At 40.8% G+C, this 13,155-nt stretch overlaps 1 protein-coding gene across 1 annotated transcript; it reads right to left on the bottom strand.

Annotated features, from left to right (window-relative positions):
- Positions 1 to 356: 356 nt before the first annotated feature.
- On the bottom strand, positions 357 to 12,410 carry SEC61A1 (SEC61 translocon subunit alpha 1). Its single transcript, XM_053989296.1, has 12 exons — positions 12,318 to 12,410; positions 11,011 to 11,078; positions 10,287 to 10,352; positions 10,120 to 10,198; positions 9,197 to 9,328; positions 7,729 to 7,838; positions 7,374 to 7,527; positions 6,417 to 6,577; positions 5,577 to 5,774; positions 5,088 to 5,279; positions 3,429 to 3,505; positions 357 to 2,680 (listed from the first exon to the last, which is right to left on the bottom strand). Exons 1-12 carry the CDS (start codon positions 12,322 to 12,324, stop codon positions 2,494 to 2,496), a joined length of 1,431 nt encoding a protein of 476 aa, XP_053845271.1. The 5' UTR covers positions 12,325 to 12,410; the 3' UTR covers positions 357 to 2,493.
- Between the last annotated feature and the right edge of the window lie 745 nt (positions 12,411 to 13,155).

Genomic DNA, 13,155 nt, shown 5'->3' with positions numbered 1-13,155 from the left:
GAGTATAATCAGCTTTGAGTTTTGTTGTCCCAATTATCACACTACAAGAAGACTGGCACTGTATCTCTAGTGGAAACAGTTTTTGTTAAAGTGATGCATCATTACCCCACTCACCCTCTATTTACTTGTGCAGCACCTTTAGAATTGCAAAAAACTCAAAAAAGAAAAGCCCAAGATCCAGTTATTTTGGCAACCCACTACTGAGAGACCTTGGAGCAAATACAAATTGTCTTTATTTCACACTGACATTCTGATCAGGTGTTTTGAGGGTACCACTTTCTCAGTCTCATAGGTGGGTAACCTTATTCTGCAAGTGTTACAATTGTAACAGTATCCAAGCACCAAAAGCCCAAGCACTAGCTCCAAAGATGTACTTTATTTCATTATAAAGCAGATTTTATAGGCATTATTTCTTTTTGTGAACATCCATTGTATGGCTAGGAGGTTCTGCTTTGAGGACACAGCTGTTTGATAACAAAGATTCACCACTAGACCACAAAAATACAGATGCACAGAACAAGTGCTGCTTAGATACCAAAGAGCAAATGGTCTAAACTGCAATCAGTTCAAACAGATATGACCAAAAAAACAAGTACAGCTCCAGCCCAGCCAGAGCAGCATGCACAGAAGTGGAGTCTTTTATATGAAAATAAAGTTTGTATTGGGCTTCCTGGAAAAACAACAAAATCCCCAAAGCAGAATTGTATCAGAACCTTTTCCCTCTCCTTTTAATGCCACTTTTTAACTGTCCCCATTTACATCACAGCTGTGCTGTGGTGCATTAGTACTTCATAAAAACCAGAAAAATTATTGAACATAGTGTGACATCATAGTGAATGGCGGACAGTGATCATTTCATGGATACTTCATCCCAGTTCTTTTATTCCTTTTCCAATTGTGATCCTCATCCCAGGCATTTGACTTTCATTGATAGGTGCATCTCAATCCACATCTGCAGATTTCCCATGGTATCTGAGCTCAGGGTATTAACAAGGGTTTCCGGAAGTCATCTGTGCTCCTTGGGTGTGTAACAGAGTCCCACCACTCCAGCAGGAACAGTGACTCCCAGACTGTCTGCCCAACATGCAAAAATGCACAGAAGGCATGTTGATGCAGTGTAAAGAAAAGTTCCAGCAGCCACAACTCCTCTTTCTGGTTTCCATGTTGTCCAATACTGATTGAGGAGAAGTGTATTTACAAGATTCACACAAATATTTGCATTTGGTCCTAGGCACCTGATTAGTACTGACAACCTAAATTAAAATGGAAAATTAAATTTTATTCTGGTCCATTACAGCCTTAACTGTAAACTCTCCATTTTGAAGGTGTGATCTTCAAAAAAGGAATCCCAATACATTCTGAAAGAGTATTTTCCTATGTAACACTCAAATCCTTGAGATTATAGGATGGAAAAGCCTTCTACATAAGCCCCTTAGTGGAGTTATCTGACAAGGGTCTCGTATCTAGATCTACAAAAACAGACAAGTAGCATCCACTCTTTCCACTCTTTTGTGGTAATGAGACTCAAAATTCACTAGATATGAGTAATCAGATAACATCCTGACTGCTACGAGACCAGAATTCATTATCAAGGAGAGAAACTTCACTCTAGCAAAGAGCACAAGCAGATTTGCATCTAAGCAGCCATAACACTCATTCCTTTCAGCTGACATCAGAACTAGAAGCACAGCCACTTATGGCAATGAAGACTAATTAGAAGGCTTTACAAAGTCGGTTTAACCAAGTTTCAAAGTAGCAACTCTTAGGCACAGGTTCGGGCAGAATCTAGATTTACCTGAGTTTTCTGCTTGTGGAGGAGAGATGGTGGGAAAGGACACATTCCTTTCTTACACAGACACTTGAAAACAGTCTCAAGCCAATACTCAACAGCTGACAAAGTCTAGTGTAGTAATTACAAGACAAAACATTTGGAATTATAGATATTATATCGTAGTAAAAAGAAACAACTGCCTTTCAAATCTGCCATACTGAAAAAAAACCCCTAACACATGAAACACCATTTGTGCTTACAATCATAATTATGGAACTTGAGCATCAGATGGAGAGGCTTTTTTCACCATTACTGCAAAGGAGCTGCAAAAACAAGTTAAATGGAAAAAAATCCCTTCCAAATTTTCATTCAACAAACATTAATTAAAGCCTGTAAAGGCTTCAGGTTACTAAATATGAAAGGGGCTCAAAAAATTTTCAGGAGTCGTTGAACTAAATCCAAGTCAGAGAGCTGACTCTCCTAATACATAATTAAAAAACAATTTTCTTAAAAAATTTCTTTGCACATCTTCCTCATCAATTTATAAAATGCAAACAGTATGCTAGAAAAGTTTGAACACAAGGGAATGTGCTTTGGAAACATTATTAAAATATGTGTTTCTATAGAATGACACTATCAAGTTTATGATACCTCTTTTCCCCTGACTGGCTACACTTTGAGAATGTCCCTCCTCTCTTTCCTGGGTCCATGAGAAACTAGGTTTAGAAAAGAAGAGCTCCCATACTGCCAACTTCACTCTGTTCCTTTACAAAAATTTCAAAGTACTGATAAATGATGGTGACAGCGAGCAGAATTCCAGTTCCAGAGCCAATTGCCCCAAGGAAGTCTGCCAGCACAGAGAGGGCGCCGATACAGAGCCCACCAAAGGCAGCAGCTGTAGGGATGTACCTGTAAAACATGAAATGACAAAGGGGCCATTAGAGTTTGCTTAGATAGTAACAAAAAGGTCAATGGCAGAATACTCTCTTCCCTTGTAATCTGGATAAGAATATAAAATGCTCAACCTGACTGGAGAAGAAAAAAATGCTACACTAAAAGGAGAAGGTATTACAGTCCACCATGCAATTGTGCACAAATATTAAACTTATAGCTACTGGCTCTTCAAATTGTCTGTAGATGACTGAAATCCAAAGTTGCAATAACATTATCATAACACAAAGGGTACACAGGTCCTACCCTGAAAGCTGAAAACCTAAAGACATCAACCCCTGCCCACCTCTGCACCTAGGTGATTTAAGTAACTACTTGTTTTAGAAGCAAGGTCTGCATGAAAAGTCTTCAAGACTAGTTACACATGAAAAATTACAGTAAGAAAATATTTCTGGGTCAGCTTGAAGTAGTAAAGTACACTAAAATGCTCATTATTAGTTACCTTGAGAAGAGCATATAAATGAAAAAATAAAACAGGGAAATAAAAGGTCCAGAATTTGAGACAAAATCTTTAAATGCGAGGCAAAAATAAGCTGTACTGTACACATCTTCCATTAATGAGATAATGTTCCATGTCTCATGCATGTGACATCAAAGCTGAAATAACATCTGTGTTCTAGGATCTAGAAAATAGAAGTCAAAGCAAACTTTGCCATTTGTTTGCCCACAACACTGTGCATGCACAGCCAGTGAATATGTAGCTCACCTGTTGAGTTCATGTACCATTGAAGTTTCTCTGTGGCCTCGCATTACCATCTGCTGTTCTTTCAATTGCTTGGCAACCTGTATTGAATCAAGGAATGGAGCAAGTAAATTTACAAGGCCATGGAATGTAGTACTGTGAGAAAACAGAAATAAATGGTGGCAGGGTCGGGCATTTTTTGTATTGTTTTGTGTTCTGGATTGTGTTTTACATTATTCATCTGCGTTCAAAATATCCAGTATTTTAACTGCAGATATATTACAGTCACAGGCACTTTTCTACCTGTCAGTTATACAAAGCTTTCTGGATAATTCTAGTCCTAGTGAGAAAAGGACAATCTGGATACTGGTAGGCTCTCATACACATAAGTCAATCCATGTTTTGCCACCTACCCTTCCCCTCACGAAGGTTTCACAGATGGTGCAAAACCATTCCTTGAAGTGTTTCGGTTTCCTGCATTCAGTTGAGTCAACTATTTATTTGTGGAGCTACACTAGAAACCAGACTTAGAATCCCTTCTTGGAAAATTATTCTAAAACTAGATTTCTGCAGATGCACACGGTTAAAGCAGAGCCCTGCAAACACTTTCCTAACAACTGTGGGTAACAAACTCTAGCAGGGGAACATGAAGGTGCTCATCACTGATTCCATGCACTGAGAAAACACACTTTTAGATGAGTAGGCTTCCAGTTTTCCACTACACAGTGAAAACTTAAGTAATGATTTATCAACTTTTATTTCTGACCTTTTTTGCATGAACCTAAAATTATTTTACTTCGTATCAGGAAAAAAGATTAAAGTGTTAAAAACTGTCTACTCTGAAACTGAATTGCTTTACTCTGAAATAAAAACTTGACTGTACATGGCTGTGAGTGCCTCCCTGCATGCCTGAGAAGCAGCAAGATGCAAGTGCAAAACAAGAGAGTGCTCACACTGTTACAGCAACTGTGCAATTACTTATTTGTTAAAGAATGGATGAAACCATTTCATATGGCTGCCAAACTTCACCTCCTACCCAGAACCACACAATACAAACATACCACAATGACAGCTATTTTCCATTTTGTTTTCCAACTCCAATTTCAGGATTATATAGTTCCTGAATGTTAAATATCCTGTAGCAAATGGAAATTTTGAGAAGCTAGCCTCAGGTACATCAATGCACTGCACTATATTCTCCATTGTCAGTGTTCTCAAGTTAAAAGTAACAACCTCCAGTTAATTTTCCCACAAAGGAAGCTCAGAACTCTCTGTGTCAGGAATGGCTGTCTGAGCTTTACCTGCAAGGTTTTAAGTGGCAACTGCCTTGCACACAGTGCACCTGTCATGTGGCATTGAAAGAGTTTCTACCTCTCCTGTTACCTTTCCTGCTCTCACACTGATCACATATTTCTATGTTCTAAATTTCCTAATTCCAATTAAAGCAATTTAAGTTTTGATGCTATTTTGAAAAAGCAGTAAAGAAAACAGGAAAAAATGACCCCCATCCTGTCTTAATCTTTCTCAATTAAAAAAAGATACAGTCCCTGTTTACACAAACAATGAATATTCCCAACAAGATTACCAGCAGAACATCTTTTCAGAAGAAAGTCAGTCTTATTCTTACAACTGCCCATCTGTTTTCATCATGTAAGCTTACATAAGTTGTCATTTTAAACTTACATCTTTGGCAGAGGAGCCAGAGACTTCAATCCATGTCTTAGAGAAGAAAGCACAGGAGCCCAACATAAATACAATATAAACAACTGCATGTACAGGGTCTTCCAAAACTGAAGAAAAGGACTCTGGAGGTGACAGGTAATAACAGAGTCCACCAACTGGATAAGCACGAGCAGGGCCTCCAGATGATGTGTCCTGAAAGAAGAAAGCAAGCAGTCACCAATCTTCTCACCATTTCTTAGCCATTAAGCAAAGTCTTACAAAAGTTTGTATCACCTTTGTGTCACTTTGCATCATTACTACTGCAGCAGCACACAAATTTACATTCATCACAGTAAGCCTCCTATGTTACCATTAATTCAAACAAATTACTAATTTAGGAGTTTCAGTGTGCATGACCACGTATCAAAGTGTGTCTTAATACACCTCTTCAACCACACATTTCAATGGTGCCCCTGTAAAGATGTATGCAAGATGAGAAGGAATACTCACAGACCAGGTGCCCAGCAGGCTGACCAGCAAGTTGCCACTGAAGCGGGCAGAAAGCATCTGGGAGATGACGTACAAGTTTGACACCAGGGCAGACTGGAGAATAATGGGAATGTTGGAAGTATAGAACAGCTTGATAGGGTACGTGTTGTACTGGCCCCGGTAGCGAGCAGATTTGATAGGAAGATCCACTCTGAAGCCCTGAAAAGTTTTCAAAAGAAAGTCCCCCATTACATCTGGATGTGAACCCACAGCAGAGATCATAAACTGCAAGTGCAAGGCCTTGACAGCAGCAGAAGAAACCTGCAATCGTTTTCTGCAAGTACAAATACTCTGCCCAGAGGGCTCTCCTCTCCTTCGGAACCCTTCTGCAAAGGGTCTGCAAGCCTGCATGGTTGTCATGGTTGTCACAAGAAGGTATGAAAGACTCAGACATCAGAAGAAATCTGAAGTTTCAAGAAGACTGAACAAAGCATCCAGGAAAAGAAACATTAAAGCTTCCTATATTCTTCACTGACAAAGAGTAAGAGACACACAGGCCTAAAAACTTCAAAGTGTTTCTCAGTAAAAAGCAATAGCATTTGGGTTAGACAATATCACATGCGCCTGAGGTATTTTTATTTGTGGTTTTTTTTGTTTCTTTTTTCAGAGACCAAACTAAGTCTCAAGTCTTCTGTGTGACTACAGTAAGTGTGGAAACTGATTAGGAGAAGGCAGTGTATAATGAACATCCAGATGATAAGGTACAAAAATGAGCCTTGTGAATATATAATTTCTTGTAGAAGGAAGCAAATTTCAGACCTACTTCCATGCAGTTTTACAACCCTCATTATTCCAACTGACCTGGAAGTAAATGACAATTGCAAAGACAAAGATGGTGGCGATCAGATTCATGAGGTTGGGAAGATTCTGGCGGTAAAAAGCCTCACGAAGAGCTCGGACTTTGTCTGTGCGAGTAGCCAGAAGATGGAACAGAGCAATGATGGCTCCCTCAAATTCCATGCCTTGGAAAAGAAAAAGTTAGGTGAGCTGTGATTATCTCCAAGTTTCAGTGTTTTGTCCCATTAAGCATACTTCTGAACTACAGGATTCAGAATGGGATTGCTCTGAGTCTTTTGCACCTTGAGCATGTTCTCAGACTTTTGTACTGTCACCCTTCATATCAGTTATGTTATATCCAAGATTTTTTTTTAATCCCTTTGTAGTGGCCTAGAAACTAAATCATAACCCAGCACAGGATAACTCTATTGGTCTCTAGAAACATTGACAAGCACCAAGTTTTTTCTTTCCTCCTCCTGATAAAAAAAGAAGCATCAGGCTTTCTAGTGTCACTTGTGGTAAGACACAAGTTATTGTTTGGATTACAGCAAATGGCATAAAACTTCTGTTTTCTACTATACAGCAGCAAACAGGATCATCTCCAGTGGAGTTTGGAGAAATAAGGTCTTTAAGGAAAAGTGTAAAAAAAGCAAGGAGCAGAAAGAAACAGCTAATATTCGGTCAGTAAGTTGGACAGCAACCATAATACAATGGCAGTCTACTACTGCTGACTTATAATGAAGGCACTGTAAGAAACTCAAGTTCAGTAAATATCTTGTGAGATACTACAAATTATGAAAAAATGTCTTGTGCTTGCACTTTGCACAGCAGCATCTGCTGCATTAGCAAGATTCATTACACAGCCAAGATGGTAGTAACAGCATTTGGCATTAAGTTAACAGTAAAAAAAGAAAAAAAAAAAAAAAGTTGTTGCCTTTTTGTACAAACAATTGGTAAAGAAAATAGACTGTGCTGTATTACCTCGCCCGGTGTTCACTGTGGTGGGGCTGAATGCTTTCCACACAATGGTCTCACAGATATTGGTAGCAATGAAGAGAGAGATGCCAGAACCAAGACCATATCCTTTCTGGAGCAGCTCATCCAAGAGCAGAACTATCAAACCAGCAACAAAAAGCTACAGTAAAAAAAGAAATACAGTATTAGTTCCATGTCTTTTTCATTTCGTTAGAAAAATAATGTGTATTAAAAGATTAGACTACATGTGAAGAAGCAAGTACACTTGGGGCTTCTTGCTCTGCATGTGGGACAGCCTGTCCATAAGGCTGATTTTTTGACCCTTTCAGGAGAAGAGTAAGTAGAGAAGACTAGAAATTACCTGGATTGTGATAAGCAAGCAGATACCAGCACCCATTTCAGATGGGTCTCCGTACATTCCAGTCATTACATACACAATAGACTGTCCAATGGTAATGATCATTCCAAACACTACAGAACAAAGAGAAAAAGTATGTATTTGACCTGGATACTTATGTCAGTGGGCAATTAGAGAAACAGAAATCACTTTTTTGTAGAGAATCTTGGTTTCAGCTGAGATAGAGTTAATTTTCTTTGTAGTAGCTGGTAGAGTGCTGTGGTGTGGATTTTCCATGAGAATAATGCTGATAACAGGCTGATGTGCTGTTGTGTTAGCTGTTGCTCAGCAGTGCTTACCCCAAGTCAAGGACTTCTCAGTGTCCCCTGCTCTGCAGCCAGCAGGTGCACAAGAAGCTGGGAGGGAGCACGATCAGGACAGCTGACCCTAAGTGGCCACAGGGATATTCCAGACCCTGGAATGTCAGGCTCAGCACACCAGCTGAGGGGGATTGGCCAGGAGCGGCTGATCTCTGCTCAGGAACTGGCTGGGCATCCCTCAGCACGTGGTGAGCATTGCATTGTGCATCACTTGTTTCTCTGAGGTTTTACTTCTCTCTCTCCTTTTTGTTACAGTTGTTGTTATTGTTATTATATTATACTTTGTATCAGTTATGGAAGTGCTCTTATCTCAACCCACGATTTTTTTTTTTCTGATTCTCCTCCCCTTCCCACAGGAGAGCGAGCAAGTATCTCATGTGATACTTAGTTGCCAGATGGGGTTAAAGCACAACATTTGGGAAGGAATACATAAGTCACAGGATGCTTAAATTCAAGTTAACTTTGTTGTCTGAAATCTGGCACTGAAAATAGAAATACACACAAACATTTCAGAAACAAATGTACTTAGAAGCAAGTGGGTTTGGTTACCAAAGGCTGCTTTAGATACTGAAAACTCTGAGGGTGTTAAGACCTCTGAAGCAATTAATGATTTTTTCCAGTACACATATCAGTAAATAGTATAGCATTAAATAGCTACAAAACACCCATTTTTTTCTGGAAGTAATTATCAACTGACCACAGAGACCCCTTACTGATGAGAAAGACCCATGCCTGAAGCTGCAAGGTATAAACAGCTACAACCAACATTTTAATCACCACAAAACACTCAGATCAACACTGACCATCACAGTTCAATAGTTGAGTCTCCACAGCCTCTACATTGCTTCACTTATCTGGGGAGATTACAGCAGCAATGCCAATGGCACTGACATTTTTACTTTTCAAACCTTTCTGAAGCTTAACAGCCAACAAGGCAGAGAGGTGGCAGTGAGAGACTGAAGAAATGCAGGTATCTGCAGCAGAACATGACACACAGCACAACACAAACCCACAAGCCCAACTGCACCACTCATCCCATGGTAAATTCACACTTTCCACTGTCAGGGTGAGATACTCTAAACCACCAGTGCTCAACATGAGCTGTTACTCACATTTCTGGGCTCCATTGAAGAGAGCTCTGTCCTTTGGAGTGTCACCAACCTCAATTATTTTAGCACCTGCCAAGAGTTGCATGATGAGCCCTGAGGTGACAATGGGTGAAATGCCCAGCTCCATCAATGTTCCTGCCAGACACAGGAAGAACAGTGAAGTTGAAAGTTAGTTTTTATCAAACTTTACCTCACAATGGAGACGATCTAAAACTCCAAATCTCCATAAATGTAAAAATTATCAGTGATAACAAAAGTTTGTTAGAAGACAGTTTGATACATAGTACTCCTCAGTACTTCAAAAATACTGTATTCACTGAAAAAGACTTTTGCTGTCAAGAATAGATTTACTCTACATAAAACAAAGTATGATATAAACTGATAGCTTGAATGATACAGAATGATAAAGAGCATTCAGGAAACTGTCACTATTCTTAATTCATAGCTGCATTAGAAAGCCTCCCAAGAAACAGAAATTTATATAAACTATCATGAATTTTAACCTTCATAACTGCATTAGAAAGCCTCTACAAAAAACTGAAATTTATATAAACTACTATGCATTTCAATCTTCTGTGTGACAGACTCAAAGAAGTCATCCAGGAAACCACAGCACTCAAGGAAACACAAATGATTTTGAAACACAAATCTTGAAGATTGCAACAGCAGCAAGAAAAAAAAAAAAAAAAAAAAGAGCCCAATTTTTGTACACATAATAGATTGCAAACAGTCAACCACAAACTCATTTTGTTCAGAAAGTTGTGCCTTTCCCAGTGCCACACTGATTTATGACTTTAAATAATACAGAAAAATTACTTTTCACTCTCCACTTCAGTTTTTATATCCATTACAATGGAGCAGAATGCAAGTCCAAAACCATTTTGAGTCAAGCTGAAAAAAATGCCCCCCTGAAAGTCTGGCCATACCTCTATTTGATGCCAAAATCACTCTCATCCAGTAGAAAGGATCTGCAGAGTCTGATGACATAATGCCAAACAAGGGAATCTGCATTTCCAACCAAGAGATTAAATTAGAGACTTCACAGCATGCTTTAAACATTTCAGCTTTTCCTTAAAAAGGGAAGGAAACATACCTGGCAGCATACTAAGAAGATGAAGAGTGTGATAGCTGTCCATAGTACCTTTTCCTTAAACTGAATCTAAAGGGAAAAAACACAAAACCAAAAGCCAACAACAGATTATAAAGGTGTCAAGATAATAAAACCTAGTCCATCAAGCAAACTTTCATAGTACCACATTTGGTTTTCTTGTGGAGGGACAAAGTACAGAACACACTAAAGAAAACAACAGACTGTTCATCCCTTTCATGCCATATAAGACCAAGGAAAGCTACAAAGCTTTATTCAAAATTTAATCCAAATAAACAAGCTTATGTCAATGCAAGGTAAATCTAGCACTTCCACAGAAATGAGTCTTACATTTTCATGAGTAAGAGCTTATGATGAGAAAAAAACAGTAATAGGGAGCAGCTTATCTCAGCAAATAATCTTAGATTAGAGCTTATGAAGCAAAGATTTTCAGGTTGTTGCTTTAACTTACTCTAGTTTACACTTCAATCTGTACTGCCTTCAACATCTCACCATGCACTGCTGTGACATAAACAAATCTGCCCAACTGCATTTATTCTTGTACAGCCACATCCACACGAGATGCACCACACATGCACTCCACTAAAAACATCTGTACCTAAAACTGCCATTCTCCCATTAGGGAAGAAACCCCAAATCCCACAAATGCAGACTCCAAACATTTTATAGCACACAAATAGAAACCTAGGAAGAAAAATTTTTAACCTACCTTCCGTTCTGGCTTTTGAATTTCAGGCAAGATGACACAGAAGGGCTTGATCACTTCAAGAAATTTTACTGTACAGAAATAAGTTAAAAGACAAAGTGAACACACAGCTACAACAAACACTAAAAAAAGCTCATGCTGAATTGAATTTGCACATGTACTCTATATAATAAAAGTCCCAATTCTGGGGAAATTTTGGTTGGTTAGTTTGGGGCAGGGGGCGTGTTTTGTATTATTAAATTCTTATCTGCTCTAATTACACAGAGATTCAGCTAACATGTTTTAAGTACAGTATGGACTGGGAACAGAATTAAAGAAAGTCAAGCATTTTCCCATTTCATTGAGTAGGTTGACAGCACCAAAAAGCCTTTGTCATTGCTTTACATGAGTTTATCAACACCCCTGAACTTTTACTTCATGGTAGTTTCTCCTCAGCCAAATATTAGAGGGGAAAAAGTGCCTCGAGTATTATGTATGTATTACTTTTGAGCCATACAGTTTAAGAATTCCTACACACATTTGGGCCATACAGCTTAACAGTTCCTACCCATGAAATAAGAAGCCTCAATTCAAGTTAGTCTACAGACATCTCATGCCATGATCCCCTCCTAGCCAAAAAGACACATCCTTAGGTCAGAAGTCTGTCTTGAAATAAGCATTAAATGAAGAGGGGTTCTGCAAAGTCACAAGTTCTCCAAGAAGCAGAGAGCTCTGAATTTGAAGAGTTAATTCTAAATCTGCTAAGACAAATCTAAGGCTGCACCCTTATTTTGGACTGATTTGAGCTAAGAAGAGTACAAAAGTGCAGAACCGAAACTACTGGTGCCTTTCCACCTTTTCACGGAAGGCTGCAACTTCAGCGGCAAATTAAGACCAGCCCACAAAAGGTATTTTCTTAATTTCAACCGATTATGTCTGAAAAGCGACACTGGGCCACGATATTCATTTTAATTCAATTCAAGGGTCTCTCCAACATCTACAGTAACACAGCAATCGATTCAGGCGCTTCCCAAGCAGCTTTTCCTCGCGCTGCGGGATCCCGCGGATGCACACGGATCGGATCGCTCCGGGATGCACACACGGTCTGTCCCTGCACGGCTCGTGCCGAGGTGACCTCGGGCCCCCCACCCCGACACCGCGCCCGGCACGCTCAGCCTGGCGGGGCCGGGCGGAGCGCCCGGCACGGGGCACACGGCGCCGGTTCCTTCCCCGGGATGAGCTGCCACCCCCGGGAACGGCGCTTTCCCGGCCAGCGGGGAGAAGCAAGAGCCCAAGGGGAGGCGCGGGAGCGGGGGGTCCCCGGTACTCACTGCCCATGGCGGCGCCGGCCGAGCAGCAGCGAGCGGCGGCCGCGGCGGGAGGGACACGTCAGGCTCCGAGCGCGGCCGCCCCCTTCCGCTTCCTGCCACGCGCCGCGTCCGCCGCCGCGCATGCGCGGGGCCGTGGCAACTCCGCCCTCCGCCTACAACTCCCATCGTGCTCTGCGGCCAGAGAGAACAATGGCGCGGATGCTAGGCATGAGTTTGCGCGGCTTGCCGGGAGTTGTAGTCCTGCGCCTCCCGCCATCTTGATGTGGGATGGGGCCGGCTCCTGTGTCCGGTTGTGTCGAGGAACGCGTGTTTTAGCTACCGCAAAGCGTAGCGCTGGTGTAAGAGATTTCAACAGACAAATACATAAATAAGCACTTAAAGTTCGTTTCCTGGTTATGTATGTTTGTGTAGGCCTTGCTCTGCAGTAAGAACTCCTTGCACCCGCCACACAACTAGTGTGTCAGATGGTTGAAAAGAGCGGCTTTGTCTAAATGCCTCAGCTGCCTTTGGCCATTTGGAAGTGACGTGTGTAGGTAGTTCGCTGGACTCTGTGGTCAATGGAGATACAAGTGGAGAAATAGGACTTGATGATCTTAGAGGTCTTTTCCAACCTCATTATTCTGTGATTCTGTTAAATGACTCTGCTTATTTCACACAAGTTTTCTGATGAGTGGAATCATCCTCCAGAGGTATTTCTCTCTATCATGGAAGGAACTCAGGTGACAACTTCACCCTGTATTTTGGGTGTCCGATGTCAGACAGCTCCAGGTGCCAGTGTCCCACAGTCCCTGCCTGCCCGAGGCCGTGTGTAACACACCCAGATCCAGCTGGGCTTTAG

The sequence above is a fragment of the Vidua macroura genome, chromosome 13 (assembly GCF_024509145.1).
Source record: "Vidua macroura isolate BioBank_ID:100142 chromosome 13, ASM2450914v1, whole genome shotgun sequence".
In the NCBI taxonomy this organism is placed as follows: domain Eukaryota; kingdom Metazoa; phylum Chordata; class Aves; order Passeriformes; family Viduidae; genus Vidua; species Vidua macroura.
Note: the sequence above shows the minus strand (reverse complement) of the source record. Positions and strands in the feature narration are given on the sequence as shown.